The sequence below is a fragment of the Equus caballus genome, chromosome 7, assembly GCF_041296265.1.
Source record: "Equus caballus isolate H_3958 breed thoroughbred chromosome 7, TB-T2T, whole genome shotgun sequence".
Taxonomy (NCBI): Eukaryota; Metazoa; Chordata; class Mammalia; order Perissodactyla; family Equidae; genus Equus; species Equus caballus.
The window spans coordinates 95,461,591-95,479,913 of record NC_091690.1 but is presented as its reverse complement, the minus strand read 5'-3'; the positions used below and the strand labels follow the sequence as shown (position 1 = coordinate 95,479,913).

General features: G+C 35.7%; 1 protein-coding gene and 1 long non-coding RNA gene across 9 annotated transcripts in view; one reads left to right on the top strand and one right to left on the bottom strand.

Moving 5' to 3' along the window:
* Positions 1-18,323, bottom strand: part of ANO3 (anoctamin 3) — a 451,605-nt gene that overhangs the window by 171,487 nt on the left and 261,795 nt on the right. For all 8 annotated transcript variants that reach the window (XR_011440741.1, XM_070273456.1, XM_070273457.1 and 5 more), the window contains one exon: positions 5,590-5,708. Coding sequence is in view for 7 of the 8 variants with exons in the window: in XM_070273456.1 (XP_070129557.1) it covers positions 5,590-5,708 (119 nt within the window). In the remaining variant the exon portion in view is untranslated. The remainder of the gene's footprint in view (positions 1-5,589; positions 5,709-18,323) is intronic.
* LOC111774385 (uncharacterized) overlaps positions 1-18,323 on the top strand; it is a 135,140-nt gene that overhangs the window by 22,772 nt on the left and 94,045 nt on the right. Inside the window, exons 2-3 of the long non-coding RNA XR_002809396.2 lie at positions 8,333-8,463; positions 11,730-11,895. This is a non-coding gene — a long non-coding RNA (uncharacterized lncRNA). The remainder of the gene's footprint in view (positions 1-8,332; positions 8,464-11,729; positions 11,896-18,323) is intronic.

Sequence of the window (18,323 nt, the reverse complement as noted above, 5' to 3'; positions counted from 1 at the left end):
GGTGTGACAGAGACTTTTTGTCAAAATGTTAGAAAAGAAATAAACTTGCCTTTAAAAAATTAGTTCTTCACCAATTTTAATGGGTGGTTGTGATTGTTGCTAACTGTACACATACGGTTCAGTTGAAGGTAATCTTGAAATTCTACCCTGATTTAATGTTATAACAAAGAAAGCAATTTTGTGAATAAAGTTTTTAAGAAAAACTGATAAACAATTTCAGCATGTTTTAGATAGGTTGCTTAGATACCATGTAATTTAGGTTATGACATCTAAAATATACTTGAGCTCTGTATAGTTAAATGGATAACATGAGTATGTTGTGGAAAAAATCAGGGTAATGTTTGCAAATCTTCCCAGTAACTGAGGAAAAAACTTAGTTTCTGTTAATAATCACCAGTATCAGCCAACATGCTGCCCTTTAACATTTGTGGCTGTACCCATTATCTATGGCTGAGAAACAAACCATCCCCAATCAACTTGTTTTTTTGTTTTTGTTTTTGTTTTTTGCTGAGGGAGATTAGCCCTGAACTAACATCTGGGCCAATCTTTCTGCACTTTATATGTGGGTTGATGCCACAGCATGGGTGATGAGTAGTGTAGGTCCACGCCCCAAAACTGAACCTGCAAACCCAGGGGGCAAAAGCAGAGCATGCCAGACTCACTCACTATACTACAGGGCCAGACCCCCAAACAACTTTTATTTAGCTCATGATTCTATGGGTAGTCTGGTCCCAGCTTGGTAGTTCTTCTGGTCTCAGCTGGACTTTCTCATGGGTCTGAGTTTCCTGGTCTTGGCCACTGGATTTTCTCACACCTCTGCTTCAACTGGGGCAACTGGGCTCAAAGGATCTGGTCCGCATGGTCTCATCCTCCTGCAGGCAAGTTTTGGCTTGTCCACATGGTGGAGGTAGAGTCCCAAGAGAAAGAATGAGAGCACAAGATCTTTTGAGTCCCAGGCTCAGCAGTGGCACACTGTCACTTCTGCAGCAGTCTATTGGCCAAAGCAAGACCCAAGGCCAGTACAGTAGATTCTACCTCCTGATGGGAGGAGCTGCTAAGTCTCATTGAAAATAGAGTAGATAGGGGAAAGAAAGGCCAATTTTCTACTTACCACAATGCCTCAAAGAGATGTACGTATTTATTTAAATTATTTATTTATTTTTATTACTATTTTATTGGGGTCACATTGGTTTATAACACTGTGTAAATTTCAGCTGTATATCATTATATTTCGGCTTCTGTATAGCCTGCACCGTGCTCATCACCAGTAGTCTAGTTTTTATCTGTCATCACACATATGTGACCCTTTACTCCTTTCACCCTTCTCCCACCCCCTTCCCCTCTGGTAACACCCAATCTGTTCTCCTTATCCATATGTTTGTTTGTTTATTTTCCACACATGAGTGAAATCATGCAGTATTTGTCTTTGTCTGACTTATTTTGCTTAGTATAATACCCTCAAGGTCCATCCATGTTGTTGCAAATGGCATGGCTGAGTAGTATTCCTGTGTGTGTGTATGTGTGTGTGTGTGTGTGTGTGTGTATATGTGTGTGTATATACATGTATATACACACACTACATCTTCTTTATCCTTTCATCTATTGATGGGCACTTAGGTTGCTTGTAAGTCTTGGCTATTGTGAATATTGCTGCAGTGAACATAGGGTGCAAATATCTTTTCGAATTAGTATATGAGGGTTCCCTTTTCTCCACATCTTTTCCAACACTTATTATTTCTTGTCTTTTTAATAACAAACATTCCAACAGATGTGAGGTGATATCTCATTGTACTTTTGATTTGCATTTCCCTCATAATTAGTGACATTGAACATCTTTTCATGTGCCTGTTGGCCCTCTGTATATCTTCTGTGGAAAAATGCCTGTTCATATCCTTTGCTCATTTTTTGATCGGGTGGATCATAAGATATTCATATATGGCTTCTATTATAAAACTTGAGGCTAGCTAAAGCTAGATTTATTCCATATTTAGTGTCATCTCTAATTTCTAGAGCCTCTGAGCTTTCTCCATTTATATGCATGCATCCTGTACTGCATACAGTATCTGCACAGCAAAACCTACCTGTGTTTGTCATCTTTCTCCATCCTAAAGTGCCAAGCTTTAGAAATAGTAGCTTCCAAATAAATAAAAAAAGATACACCATTACTTTATCAATATCACTTAATCATCTTAGATATCAATATTACAGATGTTTTTAATCTCTAAAACACTAAATAATTTTAGTGTAAAGGACACATGCTAAAAAAATTCATGATTTGAAGCAAAATATTCTAAAGATATAATTCGTCTGAAGATTAATTCTAGAACAAACTATAGTGACTTACCCATATATTAGCTTACTAAATTATCATAAGCAGTGGATACATGATCAAAGTAAAAAGTCACCATGCTGAGCCAACATCACTCAGGAACTGTTTGCACAATGGTTGACAAATCAAATGCTTAAACAGATGTAACAGACAATGCCCAGTCAACTAGCCAGATGTATTTCTAGATGTTTGTTCATTTGTTTGTTTTTACAGGTGACAAGCTCAACAGAGTTTCCACATAAATTCAATGCAAGACACCACCTTAGAGGGTTTGGAGTTATTTCCTATGAACCTAGTTTATAGCTGATGGCAAATTTTGTTAGAAAGTTCTATTTTTTTCTGTAATCCAATATTTATCATTACTCATAATGTAGTTTACATTAGGATTTACTTTTCCCTGAGAGTTTGTGCTCCTTTCCTGTTAACTCTTTATAAACCTTCCTGTCAACTTGAAAATGGTCCCTTTCCAATAGAGTAACTTTTGTAAAGAAAATAAAATATCAGTTACATTGCATAATATGTATGGGCAGGTTGCAACCAGTACAATTATCCCAACAAATAATGTGTGAGGCACAGATCTTCAGGCACGTAATTATATACATATATATCAATACATGTTAATTTAAGCCATATGGAAGTTGCTATTTTGTAGGGCATAAATGAATTAATAGCATCAATTACATAAGATACAATTTAAAATATATACACTTTCATACATACACATTTACACATATATACTCATATCATTTAATGGTGGGGTAGAATAAGAGGAAGATCAACAAATTTATAAATTGAAGGGTATCCAGAAACATCCAAAGAGTAGAAATATAGGTCACTGCTTTTTTTTTTCTAATTTTTTTCTGTGAGGAAGACTGGCCCTGAGCTAACATCTGTTGCCAATCTTCCTCTTTTTGCTTGAGGAAGATTGTCACTGAACTAACATCTATAACAATCTTCCTCTATTTTTTTTTTTTTAAGTGGGATGCTGCCACAACATAGCTTGATGAGCATTGCTATGTCTACACCCAGGATCCAAACCTGCAAACCCCAGGCTGCCAAAGAGGAGCATGAGAACCTAACCACCACGCCAACAGGCTAGCCCCTATAGGTCATTGCTTTTTGAGGTTTCCTGTGACAAATGTGCACAAAGAACACATTCTGAGCAGATTATTTTGCCCTTCATTTGTAAATAAGCTTTGCAAGCAACTAGCTAATGGACTTTAAACACCTTTTTCTTTTTGTAATGGAACCATTTGTTCAAATGTAATTTGTGCTGTGCTTTGAACTATGAAAAGGATAAAAGTGGGCATATTTTGATAAAAGTTAGAAGAGCAACTCCAAAATGTTCAGGTGATCCATGACAATTTTTTGTGTATGTGTGTGAGGAAGATTGGCCCTGAGCTAACAGCTGTTGCCAATCTTCCTCTTTTTTCTTTTCTTTTTTTCTTTGCTTGAGGAAGATTAGCCCCAAGCTAACATCCATGCCAATCTTCCAGTATTTTGTATGTGGGTCGCTGCCACAGCATGGTTGGCGAGTGGTGTAGGTCTGTGCCAGGGAAAACCCTTGAACCCCAGGCCACTGAAGCAGAGCACACTAAACTTAACCACTATGCCACGGGGCCGACCTTGCATGACAATTTTTTACAGTTTGAGTAGAAGAGTATGTAATCAGGCAGATTCAATAAGACATTAGACTAGGATATTTTAGATTGAACAACTGTGGTCTGTTACCATCACCACACATCATTCTCCTATTTTAATGCCAAAAACAAAATATGCATGCAGGTTTAACTATTTCTTCTTAACTTTATATTCTAAAATTCAAGTCTATTCAAAGTGATATTTGGGAAATGGCCACTATGGAGCATAAATGAAATGGTGGGTGTCATTGGTGGCATCTGGTAAATTCTAAAGAAGCAGGTAACATGGATTGCATTTAATCTCAGTTTATTTTCTAATAATGTGAAGCATACTGTGTTTGTCTTCCCATTGGTGCTATCAGCATCTTAAGGCAACATCTGTTGTTTTCTCAATTTTTCTTATAACTCCTCTCAGGTAACTTGGAACAATGCTGTACAGACATAGCAGAGACATTCTAAACATCCATTGTGTTGATCAGACAGACACAGTGAGGCAGATGAAGTAAACGTGGGAGATTAACTCCTGATTGGTGAAGATAATCTAAGAATTATTAGCATAAAATAGTGACCCCATTTAGCAAAACAAAACCAAAGAGGAATAAAGAAATTTCACACAAGTATTTATCCCTGCACCCATTTGGTCTCACTTGTGATAGTAATATCTAAATTGTGCCGCATTTCTTCACTAAGGCTTTCATGGTGACTAACGAAGGGTTTTGCAAAATTAATCCAAGTTGAACCAAACCAAACATCACAGAGAAATATATATTCAAGGATGAGATTATCAGACATGCAGTGACAATGAAAGCTAAGTCATTCCTTGTGTTAAACTGCAAATTTCTTTTACAAGCCATTTCCACTTAATCCGTAAGAAACAATGAAAAAAGAAGGAGCTTGCGTTGAGCCAGGATTTGTCTTGGAAAGCATCAAAAGGGTGGCTTCTGGTTGGATTACCAGACTCAGATGCTCTGAAGAGTCCACAAAATCGCTCTGTCTGAGGGATGGTGAGATTCTGGAGCCAGGGGCTTGTAAACTGAACTCCATCCCAGTTATTAATTTGTTGATGAACTATAAGTTTCAGTGAGGTATTCTCAACCTCTAAGTTGTTACAAAACCTGCCATAGACTCAGCTTTTACTGTGCTCTAGATGCTTCCATATGGTTATCTCACGTAGTCATCAAAGAATTTTGTCAGCAGACAACGTGAGTCTAATTTTACAGATGAGGAAAACAAGACTCAGCAAGTTTAATGAACCTGCTGAAGTCATCATAACTAGTCAGCAGCAGAACTAGAATTCAAATCCTGGTCCATTTGATACTAAACTCCATGTTCTCATTAAACCATGCTGCCCTTCAAAAAATATGAAAAATGAAGAAATAAACACCTAACGAAAATATTACTGAATAATTTTACATTTCAGATTTTTAAAAATTCTGTTTGATAATATAAATGAATATGACGTCTACACGTAACTTTTCATTTTTGAGTCTTTAAAGGTGTCTATTAAACTGTACGCCCTCTTATACTCTCCAGCACAATATAGATTAATATTGAAAAGAACTGAATGGTTTTAGAAGTTACGGTCTTCACATGACTTACTGGCAGTTTAATTTGCATTACCTTAGACAATCTTGTCTTGGATTCAGAACTATCTTTGGGAACAGAGTCTTTAATGAGACGAGATCGGTCATAGTTAGCATGTTCTGATTCATCCATGTAATCTTTATCTTTTCCTAGGGCTAGAAAAGAGAGAGAGAAAATTACATTCATTTTTATTGTTCTTCCTTTTCTCTCTCTTATTTTTTTAAAAAGAAGTAAGCCTAGGGGCTGGCCCTGTGACCGAGTAGTTAAGTTCGCACGCTCCACTGCAGGCGGCCCAGTGTTTCGTTGGTTCGAATCCTGGGCGCAGACATGGCACTGCTCATCAAACCACGCTGAGGCGGCGTCCCACATGCCACAACTAGAAGGACCCACAACGAAGAATATACAACTATGTACCGGGGGGCTTTGGGGAGAAAAAGGAAAAAAATAAGATCTTTAAAAAAAAAACAAGAAGCCTCTATTTCTTTGTTTCACAAATAAAGCTGGCTGAGTTGGTTGTTTTTTGGTGATTAGTAAAAACGACCATTCTCTTTCTTTAAATGTACTGTTCTCTCTTTGTTTCACATTTTCCCAAGGTTTGCCCAAATATAATTTTTCAAATGACCCATCCATCCTATAAATAAGCAAAAAATGCAATAACATGAAAGCTTGCCTATTACTGGATTAATGCCAACACTACAGTAACTTTCATAACAAATAAATGCATCTCTGCTATTTAACATACTTAAACTTTTTGAAAATAAAATTAGAATCATGCAAACTCTATTGGACATAAGATCTCTTTTGAAACTTGAAAATAGAGATATTTCTAAGAATTAAATAGATTCCTAAGCATTTATTTGCTTAATTAAAAACTATCGATTTTGAGGGGCCGGCTCCGTGGCCGAGTGGTTAAGTTCGCGTGTTCGGCTGCGGCGGCCCAGGGTTCAGATCCTGGGCGTGGACATGGCACCACTCATCAGGCCACGTTGAGGTGGCATCCCACATCCCACAACTAGAAGGACCTGCAACTAAGATATACAACGATGTACTGGGGGGGGGGGGGGGGGGCGCTTTTGGGAAATAAAGCAGAAAAAAAAGATTGGCAACAGTTGTTAGCCCAGGTGCCAATTCTTAAAAAAAAAAAAAAAAAACTGTTGATTTTAGAATTTGTTTTATTAAAAGTTGAAAAATTTTATATATGTGAATTTAACTGAAGGATGTAAGAAGTCTGAGAAACCATAGAAGAAATGCTAACAAACATTACAGGAAAGATTAAACGTATATTAGGAGGTTGAAATGAAACTATAACTTCAAAAAAGGAAAAGAGAACATTGCAAAATGATAATTACCATTGGAATGACAAAAAAAAAGGTAAGACACTGTAATATAAATCACATACAAGGATGTACATGAATAATGAACAAGCCATAATCAAGGTAAAAGAGTATAAAATAGGAAATATCTATAGTGGTTGTAAGTATGACCAAGAACTTCTGACATCCTTCACAAAATTGTATTCCATGTGATATAAATGTCTCTTCAAATCCAAAAGCAGACAGATTCCTATATATTTAGCCTTTCAAATAAATGAAAATTTTTTGGAGAGATGTAATTTATTCAATCTAGTAATACCTTTCAAATATGAACTTTGACATGGACAACTATATATAGTGCTTTCAAGAGTTCAGTCATGTGACTTAGTATTGTAACAGAATACAGAACAATTTTGTCTATAAAACACATATTAATTTCTTTTAGTAGTAATGCTTAAAATCTGCCATAACGTAATGCCATGCACAGTTAGTAGTATCACGTTCTTAGCAGTGGTATGAACTAAGATTGGACAGGTCAGATTATGTCTTAAGATGCAGTTAATTGCCAATTATATTAAAATGTTCTAAGCATTTAAGGTTATACCTAGACCTCTTAATAACAGCTAACACCTGATTGGTGGTTAACATTTGCTGAGTACATTCTAACAGCCAGAAACTCTGCACGTATTCTTTCCTTCAATCCTTCTAACAGCTCTACAAAGTGGGTATCATTTTTACCCCCATTTATTAATAAATAAACTAAGGCATACAGAAATTAAATAGCATGCCAAAGTCACTAAACCAGTAAGAGGTGCATCCAGAACTGAAACACATCTGGATGTGGTTCCAAAGTAGATATTTGTGAATATACTATAATGTTTCCCCTAGATTTAGGTAAATTACATCTCATTCATCTGTTCAATAATTATTTATTATACATGTATGCTATGCAGATATTCTTTTAAGCCTTGGAGATATAGCAGCAAACAAAACTCTGCCTTCACGGAACAGTCAAATAAGAGACAAACAAGAAAAAAAGTGAAGTAAAGTATTAAGTATGTTTTGTGGTCGGTGCATTGGAGAAAAATATAGAAGAGAGGAAGGATGCAGGTGTCCAAGGTGTGGAGGGGGTGTTATTTTAATTCAGAGAAACCTAGGAACATTTGAGCAAAGACCTGATGAGGTGAAGCAGTAAGTCACACAGGTAAACTGGAGGATAAAGATAAGGACTATCGACAGACAAGTAGTAAATTTTTATGTCGTTTAATATTCTCTGTGACCAAGAATTTAAAATAAAAAATGGTACTATTTTATGCTAGTATATAAATATTCTTTTGCATCTTTTTTTAAATAAAAAATACCCATTGGTGGCAAGATGCTAGGGAAACTGATATAATCATTTATGTTCTGTAACGATATAAATTAGTAAAACTTATGGAACAAAATGTGTCAATATGTCTTAACAGCACAATGGGAGAGTGATCCTAAAATCAAAATCTAAAGGAAAGCAAGTCTACGTCCACAAGAATGTTCTCTGAAGCCTACGGATAATAAAATACAGAAACAATTGCCATCTTATGACCCGCCTCTTCCCACTGTAAGTGCCATCAGTGCAGTGTCTGTTTGGTTCACTGCTACATTTCCAGCATTTAGTTCACTGTATAGTGCATCGTAAGCAATTAGTATTTGCTGAATAAATTGGTGAATGAATGGTATACTTATATGTGGGAATATTTTCCATCCATTAAATTGCTAATTTTACAGACTGGCAACATATACACATAGTTCAAATATAATATTCAGTTAAAAAGTTGTTTTTTGACTATTTTGATATATTTTATTTTAAATGTGCTTTCTCTTCTGAATGCAACTTTGTAAAAGTATGTAAACTTAAGGACAAAGAGTGAAAAACTACAGCATGAAACAAATGTGAAAGATTTTATTTATTTTGGCTGTGAAATGGTAGTTTCCCCTCCCCCTCAGACCTTTTCCTGTTATTCTTGCCAGAAGATTATTTGTATCATAAATGGCAGAATTTTAAAAACTTTTTGGAGTTGGTACTAATGCCAATCAATAGCTGAGAGCAACAAGGAAGAGGACCACATTTCATTTTGATTAATGAAGCTAATCCCTCTTCCATCAGTAGGATCCTCTGAAATAGACATGAAACCCACCAACATGTTTTGGTTCTTATCAAGGGCATAAACTCTTACTTGTATGAAATTTACCCCATGTGGTGACAAGACCTTTCTTTCACATATGCCCAGAGCATCAATTAAATGTCAAATAAAGTGAATAGTTTAAGCAATGATTCTAAATTACAATGCCAAATATATATCACATTTACTTTTCTTAAGACGTTTTTCTCCCACATTTTAGTATTTCTGAAATTAGGATGGAGTAAATAGTCCGTGTATTTATTTAACATGGTAGCAAACCATTTTTCCTAAAAGTGCTTATTAATTTGATGATCCTTCTTGCAACTGATAATGCCTTAAAATCCATAAAGTTCAATAATTAAGAAAAATAGACTTTCAAACAACTAAAACATTGAACAACTTTCTCATACAATAGGTAGGATAATTTTGATTATGACAAATGGAAATCTTACTGCTCTCTAGTAGGTGAATGATAGGAAGACACACAACATTTTAAAAAAGAAAAAGTAGACAAATTGGATTTCATAAAAATTCAAAGTTTTGTGCTTTAAAGAACAGCATCAAGGAAGTGAAAAGACAACCTACAGAATGGGAGAAAATGTTTGCAAATAATTAAATCAAATGTGGTTTATCCTTACCGTGGAATAACTCAGTAATAAAAGGAATGAACTAATGATTAATGCTAAAACATGGATGAACCCTGGAAACATTATGCTAAGTGAAAAATGCCAGTCAGAAGAGACCAAACATCGTATGAGTCCTTTTATATGAACTGTCCAGAATAATCTATAGAGAAATAAAGTAAATTCATAGTTGTCTCTGGCTTGAAGGATTGGGGTGAGAATAACAGGTGACTACTAAGAGGTATGAGGTTTCTTCTGGAGGTGACGCAATGTTCTAAATTGATTGTGGTGAAGGGTGCACATCTCTGTGAACATACTAAAAACTACTGAACTGTGCACTTTAAACAGGTGAATTGTATGGTACAGGAATTACATCTCAACTAAAGCTGTTATATTAAAAAAAATTCTCAAAGCTTAAGAAAATCATTTAATATGTTGAAGCAGGGAGCCTGATCTAATGGAAAGAGAACTAATATTCTCCAAGGATTAAATGGAAAAATTTATGTGACTTGTACACATAAGGTCTTGAAGAAACATATACTCTCTTTGGTCTTTCTTTAAATTCACAATTCTAGTACCCAGGAATCTACAAAACAAATTATGTAATTTGGGGCTACCAAAAAAGCCCTATCTTTCATTTTAAAGCTGAAGCGTATAGGAAACAATGTAATTACCTTGAGTATGCCAAGGAACAATTTAAACTTTAATCTACAAATCCCTTTTCCTATCATCAGTAATATGATTTACGATGAAAGCTTTTGTTGAGTCAAGTGAGAATCCAATAAGTCTTCTAAATTTTGTTTGCAAACCAGCATCAGCTCAAGATTTGAGGGAACTGATCAATATGGCAGAGTAGTATGACTACACCATAAACTTGACAGCTATCTCTAGGATTGTGATTTTAATAGCCAAATTATTCCAGCTCAATCATTCTTATTATAATGCCATTTTATTTCATTATTTTGTTACATTGTATTATAACTCCTGGAGCATTAGGAAATGGATGAGGTCGCTCATGAACAATTCTCAATATGCATGAGTGATCTTATTAGTTGGCCTCCACTTATGTGCAACTGTGCAACCTTCCCATACAGGGCTAATGATGCTGTGTTCCAGGGTTGCCAGAGTAGTCAAGCTTAAGCTTAAAATAATAATAACAATAATGGCCCAAGGTTATTTTCATACTTTATTATTTATACATCATCTCCAACATATATTCTCACTAGTATCTTATAAAAGCTCTTAATCCAATTCTGCTCAAATAATCTCTATTTACATTATAAGAAGGAATCAAACCATAATACTGATACCTCCATTTCGCAAATCAGGAAACCAAGGCACGGATGGTGCGTACCCTTGTAGTTAGTGATGTAGTTAGTACCTGAAACTGGATTTCTGACTGCTTGTAAATGCCATGACTTTTAAAAGTATTATTCCACCAAAGTTTCCTGTGAGGAGTAAATCTAACGGTCCATAGATGGTTTACTCAGTGGTTAGAACATGGTGATAATGAAGCTCCAGGCTTATTCTCTGCAGGTCGATTGTTATCTATTTCTCCTTAATGCTATCATTGTTCTGAAGTCCTATCTAGCCAGTCAGAGTGAGGGTACTGCTGGAGCTGTACTCAGTCAATCCCACAGCTAAGCAAATTCTGCAGATAAGCTGCTTTCCATTGTGTCAGTGTGCCAGCGTTTATTCTATCCACATTCATCCTTCCATACATTTACGCAATCACCACTTATCCACTTACCCTTCATTGAGTAGATAGTATGTGCTAGGCAATACGAATAAGATAGATATAGAAAGCAGTTATTATCATCTAGTGAACTGAGTGTGAATAATCATATCCAAAGTGCTATATTAATACAGAAGAGGAAGCATTTAAATGACTGAGTACTAGGGAGCACTTCACATAAGAGTAACGTTAAAAAGGCATCCTCCTACTTCTTAAGAAGAGTGATGACTATTAGATCTTTAAATGCTCTACAAAAAGGTTTGTCAATACAGCTTAAATGAAAAAGAATAAGGTAATCAGATTACGTTCTCAGTGAGAAGACTAACAAAGTATTGATTACTAACAGGTGAGAAAAACCACAGTGATGAATGACATCAGGGAGAGCACAGTGTTGGGCGAATTCTACAGCAGACTCTTGAAAGAGATGTGTGTGTCAATATCCTCTCTGTCATTCATTTGTCAGTCCTTTCACTGAAGCTAAAAATATTCTTTGAGCACCTACTATGTGCCAGGTACTGTTCTTGATTCTGGGCTATAGGCTTCAATAAGATTGAAAAAGTCTCTGTCCTCTAGAAACAGAAAGAGGGAGAAAAATAAATCATATAATTTCAGGTAATACTTCTAAAGTATTATGAACATATTTCTTTCAGTGAAAGGCCCTTTGATAACAGCAAGATTATCATGAGCAAGGAACAAAAGAAGGTTGAATTTGCTGCGGCATCATGAGTGATATGTTCTGGAGGCCGGGCCCAGATACCCAATAAGGCCTTGGGAGGCCACAGTAAGGAGTTCACATCTTAAATGTAAAGGGCAGCCTGGAAGGATTTGAGTGGAGAAATGCGGAGATTTAATTTTCCTTTTATTAAGGCTTCCTGTAACTGCTGTGTAGAAGACAGACTCTAAGGAGACAAGAATTGGAGCAGAGAGACCCATTTGAAAGTTATTACACTGGTCCACCATGCGATGGCGGCCAACTGGACCAAGGCATAGCAGTGGATACAGCACGTGCAGCAGCAAGTGGAGAGCAGGGTCAGATTCCGAACACAATTTGAAAATTGAGCCAAGAGGAGTTATTTAATGTGTTTAATAAATAATCAGAAAGATTTATAGTGACTGTGAGGTTGTCACAATTGGAAAAGAATATGTTCTTTCAGTGTAATGCCCTTAATTCTGTAATCCTTAAATAGGTTGGTAACATTGTAGAAATTTCTTTTTTATACCATCTTAATATGAAAATTAGCGGAGATGATCTAATATTACATAATGAAAGCAAAATTACCATTTACTCATTTGACCATAACTGTTTTAAGAAGTAAGACCAATAAACACTCCACCGAGCTACACTACTAAGCTTGTAGAAAGCAAACAAATGCCTCAATGCTCTAATATAAACCACTTCCCGAGGGAGTCGGTTCATCACCTTAGCAAAATGTTGACTTCACAAGATTAGATACACATATATTTTGGTTGGTTGGACTCAAATTATGTTGGTTTTAATGAACGCTGTTGATTTCATTTCAAAGTTACCTGATTTTACTGCAGCATGGGCATGGGGAGAATCAAACATCAGGTACTTGTTAATATAAATTTCTCTGTCCTTGTCATTTTCCAGCATAAGAACAAGGAAAAGGGTGGGTGATGGTAGCAGGGACTCTAGGGTTAATGGACAAGATTATTGCCACACCAAGATTTCAAATTCACTGTTACATGGCTCAGCACTTTCAAGAATGATTGTGTGTATGTGTATCTGTGTAGCTGGGGACACTGAGCGGAATGGTGCCCTGGCTTTGTGAGCTGCTGTATGAAAAGTAGAATTAAAGGCTCAGAGATGACAATAAAAAGAATGAAAGAAGAACACCTAACAAAATTCTAAACCTCCCAATCTGATTGGCTTTTTGTAATCAGTCATCTCCTAAATATATTTTATTATGCAAGGTTACCCGCCATCTTTCCGTGCTCCCAGTCTGACACATATTAACGTGTTGCATAGCTAGTGTTCTATGGACATCATTAACCTCTTTCTACCTTAAAGGCCTCTGTCCTCACTGTGGTGATTAAGAGAGGAGGTGAGGGACAAAGACTCCCTGGGTTGGAGTCTCAGTTCTCCATTGGCTAGCTATCTGGCATCTGGAAATTGATTTTATCTCTTGGCAAATCAGGTTCCTCATCTGTGAAGAGAAGTTGATAACTGTAGCTAACTCAAAAGATTGTTATGAGAATTAAGTGAGATAATGCAGGTAGAGAGTTGTGCAATAAGAGTTCAGTAAATTATAGTTATTCCACTCTGCCATAAGAATCACATTTTGGTGATAATAGGAAGACAACATCTCTGAACCCAGCAGAATTTTGTGTGAAAGACAACATTATTAAGAGATTGCAGAAAGCAATGAACGAATATTTTTTGAATCTCTACAACAATGTGCTAGGAGCTGTGATGGAGCTGTGCCTCTTCATTTGATACAACATCTGGCAAAGCATGCATCATTAATTCCAATTTACAAATGAGATCACTGAGGTCAGAGAGGTCAACAATATGGCACAGTCGCACAGCTAGTGGATAGAAGAATGGAGATTTCACCAATGTCTACCTGAGAAAAGAGCAATTTACCCATAATATACTACAAATTCTGTTAGGCAACATTAGTGGAAATTCCCAGCTCTGAATTACTAGATCCATGAATATTCCGTCCTCCATGGCTCTCATTCTGAACAATGAGAAGTATCAATCCTCTGTGAAACGCTGGCCACATGCAGTTAACTCTGCTACAGCATTAATATTCTCATTGTTCAATACAGTAGTTCATTCTAAACAGTTCAAAGCAGTTCATTGTAAAAAATAAAATCTATTAATTAGATGCATCAGTCAGGTTCAAAATATTGTATCAGAGCCTATTGGTACTTGGAAACTCCCATGCAATAACGAACCCAATGCTAGAAGCTGGTAGCTGCACTATAAAAGCAAAATTAGAGAATGCAACTTCATTGAATTTAAAAGAGATATTGTATTGTTAAAATACTTAGCATAAGTAAAATACTTAAGCATAAGTATAATAAAATATATGCTTTATTTAATAACACTCTTGGTATATTTAAGGTCATTTTGCTTGACTTCTCAAAGACAGCAAAAACATACACATGGTAGATATGCAGCTAACTCTAAAAGAGTATTTCTCAGTCAGGTGTTACATCCAGATGGACTCCTGTAATGTTTGGTGATACTACAGTCAGCTAGTCTCACTCTCACCTTCATTATAAAGGTGAACACCTCATGTGTTCATGTTTTAACTCCTTCAGAAGCTGTGATGTTTCTTTAAATTGAAAGAATGATAGAATGATGCTGGGGGATGCTAAAACATTGAGTATGAGTTAGAATGCTTGGAGAGATATAAATACAAGTATGTCAAATGATTGAGACACACTAGAATGAGGAAGAAAGAAATGTGGAGTTATGGCATTCAATTACACTCAGCATTTAGAGAAAATATTAGTATTTGTGATGGCAAGCTGGCAAAAATAAGATGCATGGAATTGAATAGAAAGGTTTTCACGTCTAGAGTTACTGTTAGGCTATTAACTAGTAGCAATTTCAGAGAATTTTTAGTGAACTGTGCTGTGCAACTGTGCCACCTGTATGGATATTTTGGACAAGATTTTCATTTTGGGTTTTTTTTCTTATTAGAAAATAACTTACAAGAGTAACTTGTTTCAGAATTAATTACTGTGGGAAAGACCTTTGTACTCTGATTCAGTGTATTTGTTCTGATGAAGTGGTCTTTTTGGTTTTTTATACGAAATGAGCCTGCTGGTGGCTGTCTTCCTTTAATTAGGGAACAGTAATCTAGCACTGCTTCAATGCCATCCACACAAAAAGGGGCTTTATCAAAAATATAACTAATTTACAGTCATTCAGAGTGCTATTTTAATAACACAGCTCATTGCTTAAAAAGTTATGAAAAAGTACCTTAATCATGTCCTCAGAAAGGAAGCAAGATATAAGTTTTAGCCTAGAAATTCTTAATTCTGGCTACATTTAATATTTGCTTGGGTAAAAGTTAAAAGTATGCATCACTGATGTCACTTTTTGGACCAATTAAAATTGATTCTCTGGATTTGGGACCGAAGGAATTTTAAAAGCTCTCCAGTGACTTGAATGTATGGCCAGAGTTGAGAAGCCCTGACGCAGGCAATGCGGCCAGGCCACCAAACTGTTCACTACTGAAAATTCAGGGCTTAACTTCTGCAGGTTATAAATAAATTCACTCTGAAGTTGTAAAATAGTGTCGGGGCAGATAGTACCACTTTTTGATAAATTCTGGCTTTATTCTATTTCTATTCAATTTATGAGAAGGAAAAGACCCAGTTCAGTGGCATTGCTCATAGGAAAGTCCAGCAAGCTATGGACATGAATGTAAGCCTTGCTCAACTGAGCAAATCTTATGTGATAACAGCAAAAGGATAGAGAGGAGGTTGAGGAAACTTGTCTCTGTTAGAGGAAAAGTAAGATTATATTGCCTGGGAATGGGGGATCAGAATAGAATCTTTCTGTATCACTATTATTCCAAATACTGGATGACTATCAACTAGTTTCAAATTTCAGATTTGAAAACTATCAATAGAACTCTGGGCTATTTTGACTGAAATATGAGCATTTTTCCCTACTTACTAAAAACTTCTGATGTGAATATTTTTCTTTACATAGTCATATTTGTATATGTGGTTTGGAGAAAAAAGAAAGAAAATACAGACATCAAGTAGAAATATAACCACAAATTATCCCAAAACGTGGAGATACTCACTATTAGCTAGCACGCTGGTACATATCTTTCTAGTTCTTTTCCAATACATTTTTAACTAAACTGAGAGGTCTACATTTGTATTTAAGCTCTTTTTAACCCACTTATTAACATGTCACTAGACATTCGATAATACAATTTATTAATGGTTATGTGATATTCTAGCATGGAGATGTTCTACAATTTATTTAACCACTCCCATATTACTAGAATATTCAATTTGCTTCCATTTCTAAGTTTGATACTTATAAATAAAAGTGTGAGCAAAAATGTTTTTCATTTCTGTTATTATTTTTATTGGGATAGATTTTTAGATATAAAATTAATATATATAAAATATAAAATTTAGGGACTGTATTGAGTCCCTAAAATAAATGTTGCACAGGTTTCCTCCTTTGGTCCAGACAGTGAAATATCTCGTCAAAGAACCATTTATCATCAACTAGTTGATAGTAAAGAAGCAGAGTTCGAGATAGCTGAAGGAGCTTTCAAGTATGTTTGTAGTCCCTTCCTCTGGAGACTGCATCTTACGATAAAATAACCTTCAGAAAGTAAGAACCTACAACAGTTTTCTGGCAAGCAAAATTCTGATGGAGGAGTGTAAACTGATGGAGTTACTTAACCTAGAATTTCTACAGAGGCAGGAAGAGAGAGTGAATCTCCTTAGCCAAATCCTAGAGATGTCTGGACATGGCAGGTAAACAGAGGCCAGGAGCGAGAATCAGGGGTGAAAACATGAAGAAAACTGAAGGTCTGACCACAGAACATGCAAACACAAACCTTTTCTCTAAAGAAATTCCGGGTGCGAGAGCAGTAATGTGGGAATGGGCACGTTAGAGCACAGTCCTCAGTGTGACACTGGTGGGTCATCGAAGTCACGGCTTCTTAGCCAGCCACTCTAGAGTGAAGTCTTTTTGTTTCTAGGACTTGTTTGTGCACTCAGAGTTCTGAGTCAGTTTTCCTGTTCTTTTATTCTTAAATGTAAATAGATGACCAAAGATCAACAGAAATTTTAGGAAATTCTATAGCCTAAAAGATCATGACTAATTTAAACAGTCAGAAAAACTGATTCCAGAAAAACAGACTCAAATTTAAAGAGTAAAGAAAAACTTAAGACAATCACAAATGTTATTAGACACATCAGAGATGTATTCATGAAATAGGATCCTCTGAGAAGTTACATTCTGAAAACAAAAATGTGTCTTGGAAATTAAATACCCATATATGATTGCACACCCCCGCCACACACACACAAATGAAAAAGACATTTAGAAGAAAAATTCAGGGAATCTTCCAGAAAAGAGGCAGAAATTGAAACCATAAGATGAAAGAAAATGTCTAACTTTTAAATTGGACTTCCAGAAAAAAAAAGGAGGAAATAAAAGTGCATAAATTACAGGAAAATTACACAGAGGTGGAAAGGAGGCATGAGACATACTGAAATATGAAATATGAAATATGCAAATAATCTCTAGGGCGGGATGACTGAAGACACTCACACGCACACACACATGCACACGTACATGCACATGCATAAGTGTGCACACACATGGATATACTCACACATACAAACATGTAAACTTAATGTGGTATAATTTTATAACACAAAAAGTAAAGTAAGATACTAAAAATGTATAGAGAGAAGAAAAAAATAAATGTCAAAGGAACAAGAATCAGACAGCAATGGGTTTCTAGCATTAACAATGGACCCTAGACGACAATGAATCAGTCTACAAATTTAGAGGGAAATGATTTTTAATCTAGAATTTTATAACCAAGCAACATCAATGAAATGTGAGAGCAAACGGAAGTCATTTCAAATATACAATAACTTAGAAAGTTTGCATCTAACATAAGCCTTCAGAGGTAGTTGCTTAAGGATATGCTTTGAAACAATGAGAATGGAAACTAAGAAAGAGGAATATATGGGATGTTAGGAACTAGAATTAACCCAGTAACACAATGAGAAGTCAATGAAATCCAAGAATTTCTTATAGAAGAAGACTGAGATGAAGGATATAAAAATAATAATCTAGCACATAATGGGTACATTTAGAAGAAGGCATATTCTTTTCTCACAGGAAGAAAAAGAAATCAGATAATCTAGGAAAATAAAACTAACAAAACTTTGTGATATAAACAAAAAA